The sequence below is a fragment of the Leptosomus discolor genome, chromosome 4 (assembly GCF_034619465.1).
Source record: "Leptosomus discolor isolate bLepDis1 chromosome 4, bLepDis1.hap2, whole genome shotgun sequence".
Taxonomy (NCBI): domain Eukaryota; kingdom Metazoa; phylum Chordata; class Aves; order Leptosomiformes; family Leptosomidae; genus Leptosomus; species Leptosomus discolor.
The window spans coordinates 53,282,837-53,310,688 of NC_141394.1; the positions used below are offsets into that span (position 1 = coordinate 53,282,837).

The 27,852-nt window shown below is 39.7% G+C and overlaps 2 protein-coding genes across 45 annotated transcripts in view; one reads left to right on the plus strand and one right to left on the minus strand.

Annotated features, from left to right (window-relative positions):
- LNX1 (ligand of numb-protein X 1) overlaps nt 1–9,862 on the plus strand; it is a 68,825-nt gene extending 58,963 nt beyond the window's left edge. For all 3 annotated transcript variants that reach the window (XM_086464098.1, XM_086464099.1, XM_086464100.1), the window contains 3 exons: nt 1,668–1,896; nt 8,861–9,019; nt 9,727–9,862. In XM_086464098.1, the coding sequence (XP_086320224.1) occupies nt 1,668–1,896; nt 8,861–9,019; nt 9,727–9,862 (524 nt within the window). The remainder of the gene's footprint in view (nt 1–1,667; nt 1,897–8,860; nt 9,020–9,726) is intronic.
- Nucleotides 9,863–11,261: 1,399 nt separating this feature from the next.
- Nucleotides 11,262–27,852, minus strand: part of FIP1L1 (factor interacting with PAPOLA and CPSF1) — a 43,722-nt gene continuing 27,131 nt past the window's right edge. For 17 of the 42 annotated variants that reach the window (XM_086463831.1, XM_086463848.1, XM_086463830.1 and 14 more), the window contains 6 exons: nt 26,559–26,585; nt 25,929–25,983; nt 24,085–24,140; nt 18,596–18,815; nt 12,348–12,485; nt 11,262–11,584 (listed from right to left, as the gene is read on the minus strand). In XM_086463831.1, coding sequence (XP_086319957.1) covers nt 11,437–11,584; nt 12,348–12,485; nt 18,596–18,815; nt 24,085–24,140; nt 25,929–25,983; nt 26,559–26,585 — 644 coding nt within the window. In that variant the 3' untranslated portion in view covers nt 11,262–11,436. Of the gene's footprint in view, nt 11,585–12,347; nt 12,502–18,584; nt 18,816–19,797; nt 19,915–24,084; nt 24,141–25,928; nt 25,984–26,558; nt 26,586–27,852 lie in introns of all 42 variants that reach the window. The other 25 variants (XM_086463864.1, XM_086463857.1, XM_086463862.1 and 22 more) reach the window with 6 other exon arrangements.

Sequence of the window (27,852 nt, forward strand, 5' to 3'; positions counted from 1 at the left end):
TTCACAGGAAAATGAGCTTGCACCACCATCTCCTAACTACGGAAATTTCATTGTGCAGTCTTCATGGGTTTTTAATGTAAATTTTTGTGCTTGTTTGTCACATCATTCATGGCTTTGAAAGAAATATAAAGGAGCAGAATACCCATCATATATGAAGAAATGTTAGTGCCTTGTGGCTCAATAACGTGTCTGGAAACATTGGCTTTATAGCTCCATTTTGCTCTTGATGTAACAGAGTGTTACAACTAATAGCTTCTCCCCCTCTGCCTGAATAAGCTGTTTGAGTAAGACGAGGGGCATGTTTCGTCAGTGGATTTTGCAGGAATAGATAGGCAGTAGAAGAATGGTGAAACTCTTAGCTTTCGGGATGTTACATCTCCAAGAGCCAAGTACCTCAGTACCCTGCAACCAGCAACCACACAGCTCCCCTCCCCTTGCCCTTCAGCCCAGTCACTGCCCAGAAGCTGGAGGGAAACCCTGAGTGTGAAAGAAGTGAAGGCACCCAGAAGTGGGGCAGAACAGCTGCAGCCCAGCCAAGCCCCATTAGCCTGGGTCGCAGCGCTTGGCACCCATGGGAAACTCCCCTTTGCAGGAGCTATGGCTGCTCATCAAAACTCATGTAAGAACATGACAACAGGAGCAAAACAGCAGGTTTCCACTTTCCTCCTGCTGGGAAATGACTGCCTCTCAGTGGGATATATTTTCCAAAAAATATTCATCATGAGGCAGCATGGAAAATTCAGCCTAGTTAATTTGATAAAATTAGAAACAAATGAATACGTGATGTTATAACAGCACTACAAGCCTCCATGGTTTAGAGCAGCCATTAGGCTGTTGTCTGTCTCATAGGGGAAACCACAAGAAGAGGTTAATGTTCGTGACGTGCTGCCTGGACTGCTGGTGAGTACAGCCCCTGCCTGCAGAAATATGTAGGCAAAACACAGAGGGTACCTGGGGAAGCCCTGGCGTTGGAGCATACCACAGAGGGTAGCGGAGCACTTGGCACTGTGGCTGCTTGCATGACATTAATGGTGTCTTTATTGTTCTCCCTGTAGTAATTGAGGTCAACTTTGCATTTTTCTCCAAAGCTGCTGCGCCTGCATTATAAATAAGGCATACAGAAACATGTTTTGGCTGGCGGCCATTCAAACAGGCATTAACATTAAAATAATAATATGTTATTCTGCATAGCAAACTTTACAAAGAGCCAGCTGGAGTGGCAGTCCTCAGCTTAGGGAGTTCTGAGAGAAAACCAGCTTCAAACTTTCAGGTTTCAAGCTCAGGTTGAGTGCAAAAGTTGTTAGCTGGAAATTGGCTTTGGCGACCTGGACTAGCATCAGGTGCCTGCACCAAAGCTTGCTGGTACAGCAGGACCCCAGCTGTGCCATTCAGCTCTGGATGCAGCACATGACATGACAAGAAGCCAGGACCAAAGCCTCTGTCCGGCCTGGTGATGCTTCTGTGTGTGGGGATCTAGCCCCTTCCCTCATGATTGAGGCACGTTTACTAGCATATGCTTCACATCCACATTAAACGATAGTATTAACAAACAGTCTCATCAGGCAGCAAGTTCTTGCCCGTGACTTTGACTCACTTGTTCATGGGGGTGGGGAGAGGATCCTGGAAACACTTGCAGGGTCTTTTATCATCCAATTTATCGGTCTCAGGTGACATCCTCCTGAACGTGAACGGGATTGACCTGACGGGGGTCAGCCGGAGCGAGGCTGTCGCCTTGCTGAAAAACACCAACTCATCAGTGGTGCTCAAAGCCCTAGAGATGAGAGCATGCGAAGCCCAGGAGGAGCGGGGCCGCCTGCCACCCCCCGAGGCCACGCAAGCAACATCTGAGAGCAGTGAGTGGTCACCTTCCTGGATTATGTGGCTGGGGCTGCCACGGTAAGTCCACAGATTGCGTCCTCTTGCTGAAGGGGAGTGGGAGGAAAGATTTGTATTTTCTGGCAGTTCTTTCTTTTGGCTTGATTCATTGCACTGACATCTTAATTAAATCCAGGCTTTGTCACAGACTCAACTCTAAATACCTCCCTTTTGTAAATGGGTATGTGTACATGGAAAAATAGACATGCAGATCCCCTTGCAAGGGAGGAAAGGATCCCAAATTGTTCCAGTCTTGAAAACATATCTGGCACTTAGGGAGTGAAAGGAAAAGCTTTCAGGGATACAGGAGCTTGCTGAACAGGGGTCTAGGCTCGACCACCCTGCAGAAGGCAGAGCTACCCCTCCTGCAGCTTTCAAGCTGCACAGCCCTCCTCCTTAGGCAAATCCCACTGAATTGTTTGAGTCTGCCCAGATGTTGCAAAGTGTGTGCAGTTGGCCGGTAACTCCGAATCACCTCTTTTAACCCCACCCCCGACTGAAAGAAGTACATTTGTCATACACAGGAAGCAGCTGTGTTGTCGTTTCAGTAAGGATAATGAAAGCCACATCGCATGTAGTTAAGTTCTCTCCAATGTACTTGGTGTGCAGGGTGCATACCTGCAGCTTCAGTGACATTTTGTAAAGTATTAAATGAGGACATGTTGTGAAGCTGTGAATAAGCAAAGCTAGCATCACACAGTTGAAACTGGTGTTCAGTTCTAAGGAATGAAGAATTTGGCTTACAAGTTACTTTTGCCCATACACCTACCCTGGCAGCAGTTCAGAGTGTCTCTGTTTTTTACAGGAGAGCACGAAAAGATGGTCTGCAGAACAGGTGGGCTTTTGCTCCAGGCACAGTTTCAGGACTCCATTTCCCAGTCTTGCATAGCAGGTTAGATGCTTTCCCTCCTGGCTTGAGCTGTTTTGAGCTTATTCACCTTGCAGCAAGGTCTTCTGTCAGGAACAGACATGTTTCAGGGCTTGGTTTGAGGCTAATGACTGTGTGACGTGCTGAAGCACTGCAAAAGCAGAAAGCAGGCTGTGCACGTCACCCGCAGATGAAAGACTCCTCCTCCAGTGGAGAGGACTACATCCTTATTCCTATGAAAGAAAAGCAGTAAAAAGAAAGAGCAGTAAATCAATGGCCCGTAACTTGCTACCCCAGGCAATGGTAAACTTTTCTCATCCAGTCTCACTGCAGACAGGCAGGCCCAGGGAAGTTCTCATTCCTGCTCACTTCTTCTGCACTCCTGAGCTTGACCAGCAGCATCATGAGGGCACTGGAGCATGGGTAATGCTCCCAGCAAGAGACAGCAAGCAGACTAGCTGCCTTATAGATGCTGCAATCTGCAATGCTGAGCCTTGCCTTAAATCACCATTCGTTGCTAGACAGACCGAAACAATTATACCCTGCCTACATCTGCTCTAACCCCACCTTTGTTGGCCTGTATAGAAAACCTGAGCTGCCTGGTCTTCATCTCCTACCACAGCTACCTGAAGTCCTTGTGTCCTCAGCAAGGTGATGGAGGTGAAGGACAGCTCCACAGTAGTGCAGGCTTGCACCCAGGGTTCACATCAGTCAGTTCCGCTTCACAGTTTGGGAAGAAAAGGTGTTTTTCCTATTTTAAAAGCAGTCTCTAAGCTCATGCTAACCCCCCTTCTCTAAAAGCTGTGTGTGTGAAGGCATTCCCACCCCTTTGGTCTGATTGAAAATCAGTCCCAGTGTCAGCAAGGCTGAAGACAGGAGTTCATTGTAACTCTATCCCCAGCTGCGATGCTGCGCACAGAGCATAGAGTGACCATTCTCTACCAATGTAGGGGATTGGTATGCTGAGCTGGTATGCTGCTCTGAACATCAGACCAAGACAGAGACCAACACTGATTAGACATAACAGTTACAAAGGTGCACTGCACCCTTGTTAGTAGCTGGTTGGTTGAGTAGGGGCACATGAGAATCACAGTTAAGTTTGCTCACTAGGTATTATCAGACCCTTCAGTCTTCCCCAGTATGACTCTCCAGGGCCCACACCAGTCATCTGGAAGTCTTTCAGCAAGTTCTCTCACTAGGACGTGAGATCACATTAACTCATTTTGCTCCAGGCTGAGCATTTAACTTTTCCCTAACTGCTTTTCAGTTTGCTTTTGGCAAGGATCACATCCCACTGGATCTCCAGGTATTGCCAGCAGTCTCAGGACATTTTCCAGGCTGTTAGAGGAAATTATTCTCTGTCCAAATACATGTCTGACAGGTCCATCTTGGCAAAGATGTCTGGTGTGCAACTATGTGGTAAGAGGGTGAAGATTCACCTACCTTAATTAAAACCGTTTACCAGAGTGACTGCTCCAAGACATGCTAGTGTAAGAACATTTGGTCCAGCTGATGGAAAAGCAGAAACGTCAAAATCATGATTATACAGGGTCATGCAAGATACTTGGGAAGATGGGCAGGACGGACCACACCTACACAAGAAAAATTGAACAAAGAGAAAAGGCAGTAAAACTGGTAGGCCAGGAACAGGCATGATTTAAAAAAAAAAAAAAAAAAAAAGAGGTGGCTGGATGGTGGATTCTTTAGATTCTGTCAACAAGGAAAAGCTGTGGCTCTAGACAAGCCGTGGCAGTGCAGTGTGAGTGTGTGTTCAGAGCAAGCAATGCGGGGAGCACAGAGGCAGCCTGACGTCGTGACTTAGAGTGGGATGCTCAGGCTTAGGAAACTGAGGGTAGAAGAGAATCTTTCTTTCTGTCTTCCAAAAACATAGTTTTGGTGAAAATCCTGTGAAAGATGACCCCATAAAATACGCTGAATTGAGCTAAACACTAGAGGATGCATACAGACCTCTGTCCTTGACTGATAAAGTAGAAAACAGGTTAAGATTAATGTTACCCAATTAAAAGTACCTTCCTCGCGTTTGAGGCTGATGTACTGTAAATGCCTAATTCCCCATACTAGCACAGAACTTGCCCTTTTCCCAGGGACTGCATACATGTTACAGAGATGGCACAGAAAAGAGACACAAATATTGAGAGTTATTATGAATATAAATTGACACCATTTTTCTGGATCAAGTCAGCAGCAGCAGAATCAGACAGGTTATCTGACTCCTTGCCCCAAAGCTCAAAGCCTTGGAAAAGCTGTCTTGCATAATTTAACATTAGTGGGTCTCACTGAAATTTCAGCCCTTTCCTTGCAAGATCTTAAAATTGGTTTTGGTCACTTTTTATATGGCTTGATAACACATAAACAACTCCTCTGTTCTTTCTGTAGTACAATCCAATATGTGGCAGTTATAAAATAGATGCACATGTGCATCTGACGTCTGTCAAAACTTGGCCTGCATGCAAGTGGACGGGCTGTGGGCTGGGCGTCGGGAAGAAATAGTGATGCAGGACCTTAAGCATCCCTGCCCAAAGACTTATTTCAGGGTAGCTAATTTAATTTTTGTTGTTGGGGAAGACAGGTCTCCTTTATTGTTGGAGGGAAATGCTGTTGTGAGGCATGCACAAAGGAAATAACGTGGAGCAGCTGGTGAAAAGCGTTTCCCTAGCCCCGTGATGTTTCTTCTACTCCTGCTTGTTTTTCCTGCTCTCCTTTCTTTGCTCTCAGATTTCTTCCCCCAGCTAGCACTTAAAAATACTTTATAGATCAGCCCGTCATAATTTACAAACGTTAGTACTTCACATGAGTGCTTTTCTTCATCCGCAAAGTGAGATGAGAAAGACAGGAGGTGGTCAAAGTCATTCTGCAAACCAGGGGTAGAACTGGATGTAAACCATGGAATTGGGACAAAAAACACCCCCCACCCCACCCCCCCCCAAACTATTGCCATCTGGGCTGTAGGGCTCTGATGGGAGCAATTCTCAACTATCACTGTACCCCACTGCCACCCACTTCCCCTCTGTGACGCGGCAAGGGAGGGAGTCATGCTCTTCGTACCTGTAATTGTTGAAGTCCTCCTGAAGACAGGCCTATTTTCATTCCCGGAGCATACTTGCACTTTGAGTAAAGCAGCAGGGAATCGTACATTTAACTACTTGAAAACAGGCACTTAAAAATTCTTTGTGCATCAGTAACTGACGCTCAGTTGTAGTATTTCTTACAATAGGACCCTGTGTCTAGGCACTGTTTATCCACAAATGTTGAATCTGAGGCAAGTTCACACATAAATTACTCCTTGTCCTCAGCTTTTGGAGTATTTGGAAGAAGACTGTGAGACGCTCCCTTCCAAGACAGAAGATGGTTCTCCTTGGACTGGTTGCCGTTTAGCAGGTTATAGCAGTTTAACTAAGTCAAAACACAGACTGGGGCTTTCCTCACCACAGAGAAGTAATTACTCAAACGCACTAACCATCTTTGGTTGATGCAAGTACTTATTTCATTTTCTCTCTGTGGTGCTTTCTAGCTTGTCTTTATTACTACACAACCATAAACAGACCCAAATGAACTAACTCCCTTTGGGCTGCTCTTTGCTCAGGCAGAGCAGGCATCTCTGCTTACCTACCAAACCGCTCAGAGCAAGCAGTACCCGTGCTATACGAAGCTCAGCTTTGCACACGCTGCCTCCCAGTATCCTTTTCACATTTCTGACAGCACTAACCAATAGCTGATGGATGGTGTACTGCCACGTTTATACCCTCTGTCCCATAGGATGGAGATAAGGAAACATCACTTTAAAGGCATAAACATCACCTAGCTCCTACTATTCCATCAAGAGTTAATATCTAGCTATGGCCAGTGTGATGGGTTGGACCTGGCCTGCACCAAGCACCTGCACAGCTCAACACCCCTAGCAGAAAGAGAGAAGATAGGAAGAACGAGAACAACTCATAGGTAAAGACAGGGCAATTACTCACCCATTACTGTTGTGGGCAAAACAAATTTGACTTGGGGCATTTAACTTCAAACATTTCATTACTAATTCAGGTATTGGGAACCAAAGGTGACAAACGTGAACACTTTGGGGAAACCCCTTTCCTCCCCTTTTTCCATACTCAGCTTCACTCCAGTAACTCTCCTCCCACCTGCCTCGTCTCCACTACCTTGTTGTCACAGCAGGTTACGCCTTGTCCCTTCGGTGAAGCAAAAGGCAGTGCAGGGGGTTAGAGTCAGGACAGAGTAGTTGCTCTCTGCTGCTCCTTGCTTCCTATGCGTTTCCTCTGCTCTGGCAGAGAGAGTAACCCTAATGCTAGTATGCCATGTCCCTTTTACTTAAATTTAGCATACACTTTGACAGCAAATACGTATTTATGCTTTCTGCACTGACAGAGACCATGTAACTGATAACCTTACAGACTGTTTCTACAGAATGCATGTAAGCCTTGTTTGTCTTCACTGCATTTTCTTCTCATGTCTTTACCTGCTCATCTGTTTCTTCTCTATGGTGTCAGGATTTAGCTGATCACTTCAATTTTGGCAATGTTCTTACGGCAGTCAGCGTAGCACTGGGTAGCAGAGACGCCTGCCCTCCAAAATCAACACTAGGTAATAGCACTAACGGCTGAATCCTGGCATCGCTTGGTCATGACCTTGATAAGTACCATCAAACATAGAGGGTTTAAGTGATTTTGCACATTGAAGTCCACAGATGGTGAAGTAATAATGCCTGGCTGCTGAGGAAAGAAGCAAACGTCGCCCGTTTCTTACATTAGCAGCCAGTGAATTCTTGTGTAAGTATTATGTACCTACCATCCTGGCAGCAGGTGAATATTTGTAGGTCCTGGGGGACTAATCTAGTATTACTATAAAATCCTGCTGTGAAATACAACAAAAGCATTATTAGGCAAACTTTTTAAAAAGCTAGACATATTGGTCTGTAAGATAGTTACTTATCATTCTACAGAAGAAGTGTCAGCTGTTTCTTGGAATCCTGAAGAGTCTCTGAATTGAGCTTGTAACAGTCGCCTGTTGTATACCAGGCTATAATTTCTGATTTGGAATAGCAAAAGGATTTTTGGGCTCTTCAATTATTTGTACACTGGGCACACAATCAGGGTACACTGCTGATGAGTGGGTTAAGTACTAAGGACAGAAATTTCGGATGATCTCTAACTAATTAAATTAATTTGTGGGGTTTTTTTTCCTGCTTAGTTAAAAAAAAAAAAAAAAGAAACAAAGCAGGTATTGAAATTAACATACTCAGAGCAACAGGCAAAGTGTAAGAGCCTAATAACCTTACTACTCTCGCTTTCCCCTATTCCTTGTTTCAGCTAAGCTTTGACTCAGCATAATGTACAGTATCATAAAATACATTCAAAACACAAATGGAGGGAGAAGCAGATTTCAGCTTTCTTACCATAAAATCTTGCGTTAATCACAGTGGCGAGGACAAGCTGTCTTCTTGACAGCAGCCTCAGTACTCCCAAGCACTGACTGACTTGGGTAGGTTTCTCGTCTTCCATGCTGTGACTAACCCCATTACTTGGTGGTAAGAAAAGCTCAGGACCCCTTCTTCTACTGATACTCTTTTTTTGTGTCATCTCTGTGATTTTTGCAATTCTGGCTCGTTTCATTGGCCTTGAATTTACCTTTGACATGCACCACAGTAACAAATACCTGATCACTTTTGGCACCGTTAATCACATATAGGCTCTTACCCAGAAGATGAAACAAGTCACTGGACTGTACAAGGTAGGTGAAATACAGTTTCTGGAATGATGGTTTACAAATATTAAATGCAGTCTTAGTAAAGTGTTTTTCTCCATCACTTTCAATTGCAACAAGATCATTTCCATAAATTCTTACCCTATGGAACAAGTTAATTTTTTCACCCCAAGACTACCTAGTAATTTTACTTTCAGGATAGATAACTGGTTGTAGAAAGCAGCACTACAACAACAGAAGGGAAGTGTAGGTGTCTAATACAGAGGAACTTTGGTGCTGTTTTGCATCTTCAAAACACACTATGTGTGTATGAAAAGGCAGATTCATCGTTTATGATTCATCAGAATCTAAATTTAACTGACATTTAATTAGACTGGTTTGTTTCAGCTATTTGTACAGCTGCAAAGAAATCGTATTACGAAGGAACACATCTGGAAGTCTTGGCTTCAGCATCGTTGGAGGTTATGAAGAACATACTGGGAACAAACCATTCTTTATCAAATCCATTGTAGGGGGAACACCAGCATATAATGACGGCAGAATTAGGTAATGATAATTATCTAATGAAAAGTAGCATTTAAGTAAATCTTTCATCGAGTTCATTTGTGGGTTTTTTTAAAAACAAGTTTTCATGAAGACAGTGTAGGGGAAAAAAAAGGACTCACTGATACAGAACTAACTCTGTCAGATCTGGAAATAGGACATAAGTGTCCTGAACTTTAATAGATTTGCCTTCATAGTTAAAATGTTTTCAGATGTCTAGCAATCACTAGTATATGAGTAAGTATAAAGGTAAATCAGTTTGATCTCGGGTAGTACAAAGCATGCCAGCACAGAGAAGCTTTCCCATGTCCCCAGCTCAAAAAACCAGCAACCAACCAACCACCTTCCCTGCAAACACCAATACAATTTAAGAGACTAAATGCAGAATTACAGAGCAAATTTAAATCAATTAAGAAGTCTTAAAACAGTTTGTTCAGGACACAGATCATTCCCATCTGAAAGAACTATATCCTATTTTCTTTCAACTATGTCTAATTAATTACAAAGTTATAAGGAAAAAAACCCGAACAACAGAAGTATTTTTACCTGCTTTATTCCCTTATCCACGAACAGTAGTTAGCCAGAGAAGGAATAGTAATACTAACTTCTATCCCTTCCTCCCAGCTTAAGGACGTACTTTGGCATTTACAAACATCTGAGATAAGTCACCTTGTTTAATTCTTCTCTCATATCTGCCTTTGGTTTTCCAGGTGCGGTGATATCCTCCTTGCTGTCAATGGCAGGAACACATCAGGAATGATGCATGCCTGCTTGGCAAGGATGCTCAAAGAACTGAAAGGAAAAATTACTCTCACAATTGCGTCCTGGCCTGGCACATTTTTATAAAACAAGTCTTCATGGAGAGTAAGACAAGTAATTGAACACAGAAAAAAAAAAAAAAGCAACATTAGTCTTTGCTTTTTGGAGGGGTCAAGTATGTGTTTATAAAGAAAAGGTTTCTAAAATTTCAACCCGCATGTCAAGAAAAGTCAAGTTTGGGCAAAGCAGGGACACGTGTCAGAAAATCACTTGAGTGATTTAAGCTACAGACTTATGTCTTTCCTTCCCCATGTTCTTAAGGTTTTTTTGTTGTTTTTTTATATATATATATATTTAATGCATTATAGTAATAATGAAATTTAAGGAGCAGCAGCTCCTGCTCACCCATTTTATTTTGATTTACAAAAAGAAATCCTTGAATAACTTATGGAAAAAATTCTTGCAATTTTTCTAGTTTTTATCCAACACATTAATAGCACTTTGATTATGTGTACCTTTTCATGGTCAGCATGAAGCTGGTATTTTCAAGACTTTCAAGTACTGTTTGTTAGTCTGTAAAACTGTGAATTAAATTTCTAAAATAATTAAAAATAATTGTAACTGTGTACTTGTACAGATATTATTTTCATCCCTGGTATGTTTGATTATTACTATTAAATCTAGGAGTTTTATATAGATTTATTGGTTTTAAGGAAGTACACTGCACCCTGCTAATACCATGAAGTAAGTCTTCTAAATAGCACCCTGACAGGGCCGTACAATTTTTGCAGGACTGCCATGTCAATCGCACTTGATAGTGTTATGGATGGAGTAAATCTGAAAGTGACGATGGTCTTATATTTGTCTTAAAACAGTTCTTTGCATTCCTCTACAAATTACCAATGTTCCAAAGTCTCACTTTTTCCTCACAAGCTAGCACGGGGAAGGGGATATGTTTGTTAATCCCTATCATGTTAAGGACAGCTGTTCCCTTAGAACAAAAGCTAAAATGAACTTTCTCTTAAGCCACTGAAAAGCAGCAGGGATGATTATCCAGCTTAATTCACGCTCACGCACCCACACAAACCAGACACAATTACCAAGTGTATGATCACCACACTCAGCGTTCCATTAGACCAAGAACAACCATTCCCAGTTTCCTTAATATTTTTCATTTCGCCTTAGTACAAGGTTCTTGAAGAGTCTGCAATTCCTGCCTGTCCCTGTAGTAAAGGACGACCTTTTCAAATATAAACTCCAAAAGCTACACTAAACCCACACTGTTCCAGATGTTGGTATATAATAAAGTGGATGCATGCTGTTTCTAAAGTCAGTAAAAGAACGACCTTCCCGCTGGCTTATGAAAAAAGGAGACAATTTAATACAAAGAATTTAAGCCCTACATATATTGATATTGTAAGAGCATAAGCCTCTAGCTGTAAGATGTTTTCTCACTGTTTTTTAAAAGACAAAGTCAGTCCAGGAATCTTAACATGAAAAATTCATTCTTTTATTTTCAAAAAAACCAAAGTAACCTTTGATTTCAAACTAACAGAACAAGATTAGGAGCAAATCATTTTAATATCCAGAAAAATAACAAGATTTATAGTAATCTATTTCTGGCACTAATATATATGCAAGTAGGCAAAAATCACACAAGCCTATTCCACAGGGGCAGCTTCAGTGTTTTCCTGTTCAGCAGCGGGTTCACCGCTGGCTTCTTTTCCTTCTTTGCTTCTTTTGGATTTTTTGTGTTTGTGCCTTCTGTGGCTGTCCCCTTCTTCACTGTCGTGACGACGTCTGCTGTTACTAAAAAAAAAAAAAAAAAAAGAGAAAGAGAGAGAGAGAAATACCTCGAACAACTGCATGACACTCCAGGCCCCATTTAATTACAGAGTAGCAAAAAAAGACAGTCATCTTTGAAAACTGGCACCTGCTCCTGTTCTGACCCATATAGTATTTGGATGTCAGCACCAAACTGAATTTTTCATGGAATGGTACACACATCCACCCATCCTGCACATTTTGTTAGGAAGCTGGAATGAGCTTTCAGATTTGTAACCCATATTCTAATAGCAATACTTTTAATAGTGTCAGGTCCCTATTGGCATCCCTTAATGTTTTAACATTCTTATTGATTCCACTCCCTGGACTTAACCTTTACTTCTAACTAAGGATCAAGTGGAACAATTTCAATCAAATGACCATGGGGGTTATTTTACTTAATAACAACTACACTGTTGGAATTCTTACATTAATGGTTAATGCTGCTGAATGCCGGCTTCACTCCACTTCTTTCTGACCCACCTTTTTAACTCTTCTTTCCCCAAATCTGTAATTTCTGTTCAGTAGCTATGACTGTCATGTACATCATTCAATATGAAGTTACTGAGGACCCCCATGGCTTTTTATCTGTCCACATTTTATACAGCAGACTTGTTCCAAGTAGTGCATCGAAGTGTTTACAGTCTTTCCACAAAACTCCTCTTTGTTTGGGGATCTTTTAAAAGTTTACTTTATTTTTTTAAACTGGTCAAGTCTTTCATATCCTATTAAAAAAAAAAAATCAAACCTTCGAGATGACTTGTGTCTAGTCTCTTCTTTCTCTCTGTGTCTCCTGTCTCTGTGTCGGTCTTCTTTCTCTCTACTTGTTCTATGGCGGTCATAGCCTCTTTCTGCATAGTCTCTGTATCTGTATCGTTCTTCATCACTGATTAAAAAAGAAGCTATTTTCAGGACAGTAACACCAAGCAGTATATACATTAAAAAAAATAATTCTTACACACTTTCAAGATAAATGACAGAAAAATCTTAGTGTTGCTTCTGGGTTTCTAAACAAGATCCACAACATATGCTAAAAGGACATTAAAGCTCTTCACCTTACACACTAGACTTCAGTAGTTAATGTAACGTAACAAAAGGCAACTGTTCAATAAAAACAGAAGGAAAAAAGAATACAACAATGTCACATTAAGTTTATACAGGAATTATCAAGCAGTTAGCTTAAACCTGTATCTAGCTGCAAGCAAAGTTCAATTCTACATAAACTTTAGCAATGTTTTCAGATCAGGGTGCTCAGAACGCTCAACAATTATCAGCACACTTTTTGACTACTATACCATTTGGGTAAATGAAATTAAATTTTGGTACATTTGATCTATTTCCTTACATCAGCTTCAAGAAAGAAAAAGCTAGGTGCAAAGAGATCAGTAAAATACATTCAACGTTTTGAGTTGCTTTTAAAATTAAATTCTCTTCAGTGCCAATGCTATCTCTACTTCCACTCCTCTCTTGGATTACCTACCATGAGTGCTGCCCTGCCACAACGCTAGTAAAAACCCCTAAATATTACAGGCTATACAAGAATTTAAAGGCTTTACTTAAGACATATTTTCGTATTTTGACTTGATGAACAGGGCCGTTCTAAGAGTTTAATGAACTTTTTAAAAAAGACGAGAGCAGTACCTGTAGTTAGCCAACACTACATTAGCATAGCTTAAAAAGGTATGCTCATGTCATCATTTACCTACCAAGAAAAATCCTACCCAGATATAGTGTCCAGTATCACTTAACAATGAGACTTCAATACAAATCAACTTACTGTATCATAGAATCACAGAATGGTTTGGGTTGGAAGGGACCTTAAAGGCCATCTAGTTCCAACCTCCCTGCCATGGGCAGGGACACCTTCCACTAGAGCAGGTTGCTCAAAGCCCCATCCAGTCTGGCCTTGGTTGTAACTGTAACTATATATCACATGAAGTCTTTGTAACCATAGTTTCGAATATCCCTACCAAGTCCTAAAAAAAGGCACACTGTGACTAGGCTTTTCTATGCCAATAATTAAAAACGGTAACAATTTAGATACTATTAAGCTGACAAAAGCCAGGACTTTCATGCTTTCTGACTTTGCCAAGATTTACCATAAAAGGAAGTCTCTTTCTGAGGTCCCTGACAGCAGCAGAACTGATCAGACAGATCATGCAAGGAGAATAGCTCAAGCCTAAAGAGCTTTTTCATGTCCTGGAGCAGTGAGAACTTACATCAAAACAATCTTAACCTGCCATCACTTGGGAAATGGCCACAGGATCCAAGTTAAAGACATTACATTAGTGATTATTACAGCTATGCATGAAGGGGGAATGCCTGAAGCAAGAGCACTAGTCTTTCTATATGAAACTCTGTATGATTATATCATTAAGTAAATTTCAAAAATTAGCAATTTAAGACACTGTAGAGAAGCACCAAATACCCTGCAGAAAATCCTGTTTTTCTAAAGGGCATTAAAAATATTCACACATCAAATCAGGAAAACTACAGCTATTACTAAAGAACTCAGTTATGATTTGTCACTAACATGACCGCATTGATTGGTGCCTGTATTGTTATAAAATCTTATAACATTTATAAGATTTTATAATGCACTTTATAACTACAGATCTGAGAGTAAGCTGATCAAATCCTGCAAAGTACATTTGTGACAGACCACAGAATCACAGAATGGTTGAGGTTGGAAGGCATGACTGGAGGTCATCTGGTCCAAACCCCTAATTAAGCAGGGCCTCCAGGACCACTAGTTGCTCAGGACCATGTCCAGATGGCTTTTGGGTATCTCCAAGGATGGACGCTCCACCACCTCTCTGGCCAACCTGTGCCAGTGCTCAGTCACCCTTACAGGCATTGTGCCACTATCACTTCTGTAAACTACTGTCCCCCTCTTAAGACAAAACCAAAATTCAACTGCATTAAATACTTTTTTAAACAACTATGTTAAATCCAACATGTCTCTCCCACGAGAAAACCCTACAACAGAGACACAGCAACTTATCAAAGATGAAGGCAGTGCATCCACAGAACATGAATTCTGATCACATGACTCCATAGGCAGCTTAAGGCACCCTAGGTTATAGACCAAGGAGTGAAAATAAATTCTTTTGCTCCACTGAGATGTCCACAACCTAGACAGGTAAACCAAAGCAGTCTGGGATGAGGAGAAGGGAGAAAATAAATCCCAAATCTTACAATGCTGTAACCTCAAGTCCTATGCCTTTAACCTGTATCGATCATTTACCATTGTTTTACCCTCAAGTTTCTACTTGACTATCGGGGGAAGGAGGAAAGTGTAGGGGAGACATTTACAATCCCAGTCCCTTTCTACTGAGCATTTCTTCTCAAGAGAAAACCTACTCAAGGCTTCAAGGAAAGGGGTAAAACAAACAGAAGATTTTTCTTATCAACTGCCACAGAAAGATGAAGGTTGGTATCAACTGCTAGTCTCTAGGACAAGTCATACTGAAGACTAGCCTAGCTTACATAGCAGTTAGTTCTGCAGTTCAGAAGGACAGTCTTCATTCAATCTATGTTTGAAGTGTGTCTTAACTTGGTGTATAATAAAGCAGCACCATAAAGACAGCATGTGCCTGGTGAAGTCCAGTTATAAAGCTCAGTTTCAGAACACACACACACCCCCCAAAAAAAGTATGTTAAAAATTAAATTAAAATTCAGTTCTGAAATCTACCAAAAGTTATAACCAAAGATAAAGTCTGATTTGAACAACAGGAAATTTTTGTTAGACATGGGATTCCTGTACTAACACACCTTTAAAGTGCCACTAGTCATCACATTTTTAGGAGCCTTACATTTCTGCAGGCTTGCAGGGATAGGAAAAGGTAGAACCAACGCAACTATAGTTTACTCCCAATATCCAATATTACTTCCCAGAACCAACGTTTTGATGATCGATATCTAATTAAAAAGCTAAAATTTGAATGTCTAACACTGCCTTCTGACAAGCTTGCTGTAAGAAATCAGACAGCTACTTGTAGACTTACATCTTGGTTTCAAAGCTGAGATCCAAAACCTTCAACATTAACCCACAGTCTGTATTTGCTCTGTTACACAGCTATTTTAAAACACTCCAGAAAAGGTTAAAAATATTATTGATACTCCTTTTTAAACCTTATTTTGGCAAACTACTAAGGAACCATGACAACTTGTAAGTGTGTCTGAAAATAAACAACCTTTCTATAAGTAAAGCAAGAGATCAGTTTGCCAAGTCCCATATGTTGGGATCTTTCAGGAACAGGAATAAATGCCAAGTATCCAATGTTATACCAGTGCTCTCCCCCCCATTTCGTATCTGGGCTTACGATACAGTTACCAAAGCCTTCCAGGGACAGCCTTGAGAGCACTACAACCTTTGCCCTGTGGAAGAGGACCAAAGAAGCCCAAACCCAGTCCAATCCATAAAATCTTTGTTCTCTATATCGTTGGTTACTTTTTCAAAATAGACTACAAGTTATTTACTTCACAAATCAGGAGACCTCACTTTGGCAGAGATGTCTGACTTTTGATGCCTGTATTCAAAAAATTTCCCATGTATTCAAATACCCTTCAACAAAGAATCATAGAAGGGTTTAGGCTGGTAGGGACTTCATGGAGGTCTTTTGGGCTAACTCCTCCTCAACACAGGGAGTACCTCTAAGGCTGGACATTCCATGACCTCTCACCACAACCTGCCTCACCATCCGATCACTCTTTTTGTGATTATTCCCTCCCACGCCCCATATCTAATTGGAATTTCCCTTGCTGTGACTTTTAACTATTGCCTCTTGTCCTTTCTCTGTGCACCTTGAAGAAGAGCCTGGCTCTATCTTCTCTATAACCACCCACAGGCAGTTGAAAATAACCTTAAGAACCCTCCTCATCCCGCCCCTTTCAAGATAAATAAACTCCATCCCCTTAGCCCTGATAACCACCTTGTCAGACCTCTCTTCACTGGACTCTCCTGTCTGTCAGTGAACCAAGACACCCTCATCTGCTCTGCTGCACTGGATTATTGGGTTCTGGGACCTTACAAACACAGTTGTTGGGTTTTGGTTTTGTTATTCAAATTGCTGAGGAAGAACCACAACCTGGTAAGATATCAATCAAAATCCAAAGTTTACATTTTTGGTGGTAACTAATTGACTTGAGACCATCAAAACAAAAAAAAAGACATAGTCTTTGCAGAAGGGACAAGAGTCCAAAAAGAATGGCATCTTCTCAAGGGGGCACAGTGAGATATATTGTAAAAATGCACAATTTCATCTGAGGATACCAGGGTAAAGGTAGAACAGAATATAAAGACAGTTGAAGGTTCATTTTTAAACCACATTTTGGTTATACTAACAGAATAAAAATAATTCCCTTTTTCTTACAATTTTAAGAAATACTATAGAACAAATACAGGATATTTATCTGGAAATGAACTGCTAAAAAACATTGAAAGCAGTAATTCCTGAGCAGTAAAAAGCTGAAGATGACACTTACTCCAAATTCCATCAGTGTCGCTTGAGCAAAATCTGAACAATGGGAATTTAAATAAAAGTAATGCATCTATGCAGTCTCTAAACTAGTTCACATTGTCTTCCTCATAGCTTGTTTCATTCTATTTTCTTAAATGCACAGAACTGAAAATAAACCTTCTTGAAAAACATGATGTCTGCATGTTCTGTCTTAAGCCTCTCCCACCTTGTCTGTGACTCCCAAACCAACTTAAGACTAGTTAAGGGCCTCCCATTTTCTTACACAGCCATGTGGCAACAGCTTTGCTACAGATGGTGGATAATTTAGTCACATAAAAAAGTTGAGGCTGCTCTTCCCCCTCCTTTACAGATAACTCTGGCAGCAGCACAGAGATTTCTCGAGGCCTGGAAGCTATTAAGGTTCATTTCAAGCACCCTTGAATGACCAGGCTTCTTTCTGGCCTTCAATCAAGCTGTCTGAGAAACAGATGCTTAAATTGGTCTTGAGTTCTCAGAAACTGACCCTGGAACATAGCACATGCACACGGGAGAGGACATCACCACACCAGCATACATGGAAAATCCCCGATCTTGCACCCAGTTTGCGTCTTCAGCTAATAGTCATCATGCAAAAACGTCATCTCTCAACTGAAGTAACACTGACTCCAGGCACTCTCATTCCCCACAGCGTAGAAGCACTGGTAAAAACAATCAGCCTAATAGCTAGTGTATATGTTCTGCAAAAATTGAAACTTAACAAAAACAACTGAGAAAAGTGTCAGGAGGTTTACCTCAAAATACTTTGCAAATAATGAGCAAAGTAAATTTAGATAAATCTGGCAAGCCAATAGACTTCTGCTCTACAGAGTCATAGCGAGCTCAACGTTAAATGCTTTGTACTTGTGCACATGAACCACAGAACAGTTGCAGCTCTTTTCTTTTTTTTTTTTTTTTAGAGCAATTAGACAGTTGAAAGTGTAATAGAATATAGAATAAAGTTACCTACCACTATTTTCAACATCTGCCTGAAAACGACAAAAAGTTCTTGACCTTGAAAGTCATAGTTTGGAAATAATAGTTTTAAAAAAGATAGGACAGATTATTCTCCAGCCAGTGCTAATGACCAAACTAACCATTTTAGCAGCTAACATCACCATTAATTAAGATCAAATGTTGCACCACATTGCTCTTAGCACTGAATCGGCAACTAAGATTCGTTTAGTACTTCCATGGATTTTTCTAGAAATACTGATGTCAGAGAGCTGGATATCTCGCTTATACACAGGGCTTAAATCACACCTTTAACCTGTAAAAGCACTATGATGAGTTTGGACATATACTGTTGTTTTTACAGTTCTGGTTTACATTTAGAAATTTAATTATAGTTTCCAAGAGAAAAGGGGGAAGGAAGCCACATCCTCTAGCTCTTTGGAATATACAGTTGAACACTGAATTTTACTGTCGAAGTACACTACTTAACACAGACACGGGGTTTTGAACAGAGTTACAGCATGCTTAAGACATTTCACTAACCTGTTGAACACACTTGGCGTTGGACTGTGATCTCGGTCCCTTTCCCTGTCTCTGGTACGTTCTCGATCTCTGTCTCGGTCCCGGTCACGATCCCGATCTCTGGATCGTTCTCTCTCACGTTCCCTATCCTTATCTCTTCGTGCATAGTAATCCCACTGTTTGCTGGTGTCCATAAGACTAGACCATGAAGGAGCAGAACCTGCAAGGTGCGGAAAGGTGACTAAAGAAAAAGACGTGGGTATTAGAAAGAACAAAATCTGATACCATATGAAAACTGTAATACTACTTATGCATGAAAACACAGATGTTTGTCAGCCTCCTCCAATGACATTTTTCAATCTTCCCCTTTCACTAAAAGTTAAGACTGAGCAAACTGCACTTTTCCTATGATGCTAATAAAGGTCTCTGCCACTCATCTGAATACTTGTTATGAAGGTGTACAGAACCAGGATATACAGCACAAAGACTGTCTAAATCGTTTTTAAAAAAAAAAAAAATATTGTGCAAAGATTTGCTGAAAGAATCTGATTTTATGTGGTCAAATGGCTTTGTTTTGGGCGAACAACAAGAACAACCAGAAAACAAAACTGCCTTTGAAACTCGGTGGACCTGAAAGTACACTTCAGAAAAACACAGAAAAAGTATGCTTCCAACTTTGTATTTAGAAGCTACTGTTTTTATGTTTTAGCTTTTAAAATCATTGTATTTAAAATATAAAGTTAGTTACAAAGTTCTCATTCACTAATTTATATTCTATACTGTGCTGTGCCATACTTTTCTGATCACAGCTTTAACAGCAGCTTTAGAATAAATTCCACAAATTCATTCTGAGGAGAAGAAATAATGCTCCTACTTGCGCTTTGTAAGATACCATTTTGTGGTGAGAGCACAACTACTATTACCACTAAAATATAATCCTTTCAGAAAATTAAGCATATTATCTTAATCTAAAAGATGACAGGCTTAAGAAGTTAAGCTTAAGAAGTTCAGAAGGAAATCACAACACCGTCTCACAACCTCTTTAGGTAACCAGCAATGAGAAGAGAAGGGACATGCTTCTCCACTGCTTTCTGCCAACTCCAATGGAAAAAATAACTACTACTCTTAATGTCCCAATTGTTCTGTCCTGCCCTCCCTCTCCAGAAGCCCCGTGAATGCACCATGTTAACAAAAAATATGGGCTGCAGTATTTAACTGGAAACAGCACTCTCTAGTGGACTTATAGTACAGAGGACTTCCCACTTTCTGCTTATCTGCTTTGCTAGCCAATGATAACATAGTCTTCAATAAATCGTTTGTTTTGAGTTCCACTTCATTATCTATAATATGAGAACAATATTCACTTGACTCCATGGTGTCATGAAGAGACATTAATAGTATAATTATCATAAATATCCACTGAACAATGTAAAGTGCATTACTGATGCTGTATTTAACACTGTCGAGTTATAAAACCAGTGGCTTCTCCTGACAGCTACGCTCAGACTGCCTTGCCTACAATGTCTGGGGTATGCCTGGCCCAGAAAGCTTTGGCAGAAGCTTAAGACAGCAGTTTGCCAAGCGTACAAAGGAGGAATACAAAAGACCTTTTGAGCAGGCAGCGGAGCAGGAAAAAACACTGCATTGTTAAAACACATTTGCAATGAAAAGTATTATAATTCTTTAAAAAAGCATTTATAAGAGTTTTTGCCTCTAACAAAATGCTTGACACTGTTTCACTTCAGGGCTACAGACAAAATGAGGAGTTAACAGAAAAAAAAATACCCTAATAGAATAGTATGTGTTCATTATACTGCCAAAACCTGAAATTCTTCTAAGGAAAGCAGCCAGAAATAGCAAAAAAACAGCTGGACTTTAAAGACTGCTAATTTCCTTGACTTGCCACTATGTCAACAATATACGTATGGTCTACGAGACACTGGCTGCCAGAATATTCTGATCTAAAGTGTAAACTTAAGTTTAACTTAAAATGTATATTACAAAACCATTATTAATGGCAGTATAAACTTTTACGATAAATTTTGGTTACTCCCTCACATCTGCAGTAATTCTTATCAGACAGAAGTATGTCATTTCCACCCTGATAACCTGAGACAAATCAGCTATTTGATTCTCTGTGCATTTTCATATCTAGATTTTCACCAATAATTATTCACAACACAAAGAAGTCTATTTTCCAACATGAATTGGTGTTCTGCGTTTCCTACTTAGAATGTCACTTTTAGTATTTCTACATGGATTATTCTAATAATTTCTACAGAAAGAAAGACACTTCCAAAGTTTAACTCTGATTTTATTTTTAAAACAGGAAGAGAGGGAGCTTTGAACAACCAATAGTTTTGGAGACTTAAGTCCTGGTTTGGAGATGGTTCAAAAATTTAAAGCTGGATGGTGTCACAATGTAAGGCAAACTATTAATACATCTTCTTTGTGCCTCAAAAAATACTGACTCTCAAACTGTTTCTGTAACACTAAATTTCTTGCAAGTCCATAAGATATTTAGAGCACAGAATAGAGAAATGCTTGAGGAAAAAGCGAACAAGCACCCAAGTCACTTCACTGGCAGACCGAACGCAGTGCCATATATTGACAGCTCAATAAAATTCGAAGATCTGATGTCAAAGGTAGCACTGAGTTGTGAAAGGATTTAAGAGCAAATTGAAGAAACTGCATTGATGGAAGAGTACAAAGACAAAATAGATATTCTTGAAGATACAAGGTAAGAATATCATTTTACTATGAACCTTCCTAATGGGCTTGCAGTGGGAAACATGCCTGACCACTAGGGAAGAGACACCAAGGCATGAGATTAGCAGTTTGAATAGGCAGAAGAAAGGCTAGAGTCTTAATCAAGATTAGTATTTTTTGCAATGCATTCCATATGCTCATCTTCCCCCACAATTTTGACAAAGCTGTGAAACATACAGACTGGTAAAGAGGAGAACAGGTTGGAGATTCAGTGCTATCATCCAAAGCAACTATTAAACAAATACACTTAGCGATCCTTAATTAAAATGATCATCTGTACCCTACTGCATTGCTTAACCCTGAATTTACCTACGTTCTGATGCACAGACTGCGCTGGTAAAATACTGGCCAGCAATCACGTTGTGAAACGGGGACTGTGAGCGTAAGATGCTGGACAGGAAAACATCTTTCACTAAGAGATGAACAGCAGCAATAACATGCCACTGAGCTTCTACAGACCTAAAAATCCATATAACAGGCACAGTTTAGAGACAGACAATTTGCTTTGTGCAGGAAGTATGAAAGCTTTTGCCACAACAAGGATGCCAGATACACTGGGAAGATGGGAGCAGACTGTTCCCTGGTCTCCATAACCACACAAAGGCAAACGTAATTTTTTTAACCCTGCTAAAAAAGTTCTAATACAATGTTGTCATGATCAGGACAACAGTTGTCTTTCAAATATTGGTACTGCAACAACATAAGCATGCCATGACCCCTGAAGGTCAACATAAAACTTAGAAATATTTTTGTGTCCCTGATACTACTTGACAGAATAGCAAACTCTAACAGATGAGATTGCAAAGTGAAAAATATTCTAAATTGGAGACTACTTATTAGATGCAATGTATGTACTAATCAGTGTAAGACTGCTTTCCTTATGATACTCTGCACGGCTTTAGATGTTGAAGCTTCTGCAAAGTAGTCACTTGGGTATCTTAATTGTCTGCCTCAGCTTTACCTTTTTGCTAAAATTTCAGCAAACAGTTTGATTACTGCTAAAAAAGTAGTTAGCATAAAGCAGCTGTTTGTCCACATCGAGAATTCCTGAAAAATAACAAGCTTCCACACATGAAAGCAAACACTTGATAACCCATGAGGATCCTTTCAATGTCAACAAAGTACCACTTGCTACTCCATAAATTGCTCCAACTTCAAGAAATTAGAAGCCATTCAACAATGTAATTTTGTATATCCTCTCTAAAGAGTTACAAACATTTAGGAGATACATTATCTGAATGTTTGATCGGTGCTGAACATTATGGATCTGCAGAACTGGACAGAACTTTCCCTCCAATTTCTCCTCCCAGCAGCTAGGGTCGAAAGGAACAAAGGGCAAGGAGACAGAAAAAGTCAGCTGGAAGAAAAGGCACTGGGCCTGTGGCTGGATGGCAGATGCACTGAGGGCAGAGGCAGTAACTAGCAACACACAAGGTCCTGCACCTGGGTCTGGGCAATCCTCAGTATCAGTACAGATTCCATGACGAACTGGTTGAGAGCAGCCCTGTAGAGAACTTGGGGATAATGGTGGATGAAGAATTAAATATGAGCTCACAATGTGAGTTTGCAGCCCAGAAAGCCAATCATATCCTCGGCTGCATAAAAAGAAGCGTGGCCAGCAGGCTGAGGGCGATGATTCTCCCTGTGTGCGCTCATGACACCCCACTCGCAGCACTGCATCCAGCTCTTCGTCCCTCAGAACAAGAAAGTCATGTTACAGCAGGTCCAGAGGAGGGCCACGAAAAATCGTCAGAGAGCTGGAACATATTTCCTAGGTTGTTCAGCCTGGAGAAGAGAAGGCTCTGCAGTGATCTTACTGCAGCCTTTCAATACTTAATGAGGGTTATAAGAAAGATGGTAAAAAGAGACTTGTGTGCAATCAAATGGACATCCACTGAACCTACAGTGAGTTCCGAAGTGTCACCTAGCATAGCTCTAATCCAAAAGAGTGATAGCAATACTAAGATATCAGCTTCTTCCTGACCTAGCCCAAATTGGAAAGGAAAAATAAACATAGAATCACAGACAGGTTTGGGTTGGAAGGGACCATCAAAGATCACCTAATCCAATGCCTCCCTGCCAATGGTAAAAACAGACTTTTTACCAGGGCCTGTAGTGACAGGACAAGGGGCAATGGTTTTAAACTGAAAAAATGTAGGTTTAGGTTGGACAAGGAAGAAATTCTTGTGAGGGTGGTGGGAACACTGGAACAAGTAGCCCAGAGAAGCTGAGGATGCCCTATCGTTGCAAGTGTTCAAGGTCAGGTTGGATGGGACTTTGAGCAACCTGATCTAGTGAAAGATGTCTCTGCCCATGGAAACAAACTTAGACAGTTTTTCAAAGGAGAGGTACCTCACTCAGGACTTCTCAATGATTAGTCTTGCGGGTTAAAATTCTGATGGTATCTCAACAATACTTGTTCTCCTGCTTCTAAATTCTACTAGTTCTTGGAAAAGTCTCCCTCACTTGCAGTCCATATTACAGTATTATTTTTCAAAACCCCAGTTCTGCAAAAGCAGCATGGCAAGATTTCCAGCACATATATAAGTAAGCAAACCAATAGTATTTAGCAACAGGTGTTAAATCTGCAACAGCATGTATCTTTACAGTGGTATGCAACGAGCTTTCGTAATGAATTATTGGAAGGACCTGTTTAGTCTCTTAGCTAAAATCCTGGTAAGTATATCAAACAATTTGATATAGCACTAGTTGAAATTTTCAAAGCCAGCAAGCTTACTCACCACTGCCATATGAAAATGCACGAACAGGACGACCATCATATCCAGAAGAATGTCCACTATTGAAAAGAAAATACATGTAAAAATCCAGTTTTACCAAAGCTACCTCCATCAATAAATATATACTTTTAATATTATTCCCCTGAATTCCACTGTACAGTCTAAAACAAAGTGTTTGTTATAATGGATTTAGGACCTCCATTTTGAGCATCACTAATTAAGGAAGCTGTCTGTCAACACAAATATGTATATTTCATGCTTTACTACAGGAGGTGAAAATAGCATTCTCTCTTCTTAAAATTTAAACCAAAAAATATCCATATCATCAAAGCTGTTCTTTTCTATTTTCAACGAATCTTCTATTTCAAACGTTTCTTATATCATAAGATGTTTCTGCACAGATACCGAACTTAATCTCCAATTGCTTGAAAAGTTCTTCATTCATGAATGAAGCCATTCTCATTCTTTCTGTTAAAAAGTAAGTATGTGAGCACATCTAAGAACAGGTGGACTTCAAATGTGTAGTTCTATAAATAAACTACTAAAATTAGCTACACATTTCCTAGGCTGACTTCTTTCAGAGGTAGCCAACTCAAGTAGGTAAAAAACAGAAAGGTCAAAAAGGATGGTATGTGCACAGGACATTATTCATACATACATAACTCTTCCATGACTTTTACCACTTCCTACATAACTTAAATGAATTATCTTTGCCGTATCTAACCTAAGTGTTATTTCTGTTCTTGAACGCACTTTAGCATTAAGTAGTAAGTTTTAGGTTAGCTTAATTTAAAAACAAAACAGAAATAATGATAATGAAAGGCCAACGCAACATCTCAACATTTACAAGTATGAGATTTAACTCCTATGTTCCACAATAAACTTGATTTTTTCACATCGTATTTCAGAAACTATATAAATATTCACTATAACTAAATGCAATGACCACTGCTTAACAGTCAGAAGAAGCAGTCACTCACAGTAACTGTCAATATGAAATAAAAAAAATTACTTTCATGCACATCAAATGTATCCAGTTACGGGTTTTTTCTGAATTAAATCAGACGAGGATTTTCTCAGAGATTTACCATCATCCTGTAGCATATATTTTAATAGAATTTTCAATTTCAAAGGAAAAGATGGGTGCACCTTCCTTCAGTGAAATCCAAAGGACTGGCAAGAGGTTTGCACCATCTTTTTAAGTGGGCTTTGTATTTGACCTGGTTTTGGCCTCTAGCAAAATATAAATACTTTTCAAGGACTGTGCTGGACAACTTTTTTTTCTTGCTTTCATATATACATATTTTCTAAAAAAACACATGTACACATATACATGTAAACGTACATAAAAAAAGATATTGAAAAAACAGTTAGGCCTATTAAAGCTGAACACTTAGAACAAACGCAGTAGAAATAGAAATTTAGATTCCGTAGAACTCTGGCATTTTCTATAGCTTATGAGGGCTTGAATCTGTCGCCAAATTGTTTATTTGCCTTTATAGAAAAGGATACAGTAGCTGCCAAGTATACAGTTCACTTAAACAAGTCTTCAGACTACTAAAGAACACTTTAACAATCATTACCTTGACTCTGTTCTTAAGTCTTGGCATTGATATAGTGTCATAACTCAACTAAACTAATAAGTGCTCAAGTAACCTACTCAAAAGAATAGTGTCAGACAGGTGAGACTAGTAACATTTCTGTAAAACCACTGCAAAAATCTGGAACTGTCTCCCCACTCCCAGAAAAAATCCATAAAACACTAGGTAGTGTGAGAGTCCTTATGAATTTACTTCAGTTACAGAATACTGATATATTGCTTTATAAGATTTCAAACGGATAATCACCTTTCTATTGTGGGTATGAGGGAAGGTGGAGGACCGCCAGGTGGTGGTGGAAAGCCTGTAATAATAAATTAAGTGAGGAGGAAAAAAGAAAAAAAAAACCAACACCAAAACATAAACACATAAAAGAATTAAGCCAAGCAAACAATGGCAAATTCCAGAGAGTAGAATGCAAAAATTGTTTCTCACTGTGTAAATGGGTTTTATTTTGCAAGTCTCAAAACTACTTTCCAGCTTAACAAAGGCAGAGTATTAAACCTGCATTATCAGTGCTTCAAATTAAATACCTTACCATTCTTAAAAATACAAGAATTTAGAAGCACAGGAAAATTCTTGAATATCTAACAATACTTAATAAACAACAATCACAACTATAATCTGCATAGCTGAAAAAAAAAAATAATAGAAAGAAAAGATGGAAGCACACATCTAAGAAACTGGCTGATTAGGTCCGCTAGTCAACAGCATTTTCATAAATTTTCTTGTCTGCCTGGCATCAAAATAACTGAGCCTACACATAGTTTTGTACTTACGAACTTTTATCTATATAACTAAAAGGAAGTTGACAAGTTGCACATCAGTTAAATTTTCATTTCCCAACAAAATGTGGAAAAAGATTTTAAGCAACTTTACCTGGTGGTGGCACTGTTATTGGTATACCTAAAAAGACAACAAATAACACATCAGTTATAGTAACAGGTTATGTTTATTATCTGTAGATCTAAAATCAGATTGAGCTATCACCACATACATGATGAAGAAGAATGATAACTTATTTTCTGTGTCCTCAGATCAAGGTCTCGCATTAATGCCAATCGTTAAGACACTTATGCAAATCTTGTGAAATATGGCTTTTTATTTAAATTCTTATTCTTCAGGATCTTATTTAATTAGAGACAAAACCAATGAAGACTGACTCTGGGTCTCAAGATTAGTATTAAATCCACAACCCTAAAATGTTTAGCATCCAGAAGGAAAGTAACATTCCATAGAACGTATTTCCTTTATTTTATATTCCATGACTGGATGAAATGCAATTGGCCTCTGACCTTTAATAGCTTAGTATAGGAAACTGTAGGTCCACATGGACAAAATAATCTAGCAACAGTAACCATTACAGACTTTTCAGTCAATGCTATGCCACACTGCAATTAATCATTGAGTTGCTACTTGGAGGGAAAAAAATTGTTCGGTTCCCTATTTTCTTGTAAATATCTATGAAAGGAGCATCCTTTATCGCAAACGCGTTCTAACATTTCTGGTTAGCTGTTACAAATCCAACTAAAAGTTGAGAAATTGTTCCCAGCTAAATTAGCTGACCTAACAAAATATACTGCCTCAACATGTAAATCTATCCTATTTGATTATGAAAGGAATGATTACAAGGTAAAAATCACCCTTTAAAGGACATGATCTTCTCATATTTTGCAAAGACCTAGCTTTACCTTAATTGAACACACAAAACATTGTTACATGAAAATAATAAATCAGGCTAAAACAATACTGTCAGAAAATAGACTACCAGGCATAAAGCCTTTTCAGTTATGAGCAACTCTACTTCCATTAAAAAATACGTACTTTCAATTTGAGAACTCACTGCAAGACTTCGCAGGAGGAGAGAACAGAAAACTTTGCCAAGTGCTTTCATCAGTTTTGCCATAACTGCATAAACAGCCAGACAGAACAGCAGCCAGACCCACTTAAATTAAACCCCATCTCATTCAAGTTCCAGACTTCATCATTCAGAGAATATCCTAGATGTACTGGCCACTGTGTGATTAACGTTATGTATATATCATTAGTTCAACATTAGAACTAGAAGGCTATTGTATGGCAGCAACAGCTACATACTACAATGTCTAGAAATGCCAACTGCTCCCAAATTGCCTTGGCAGAAGGACAGAACGAAGGAATATGCAAGCTGAGG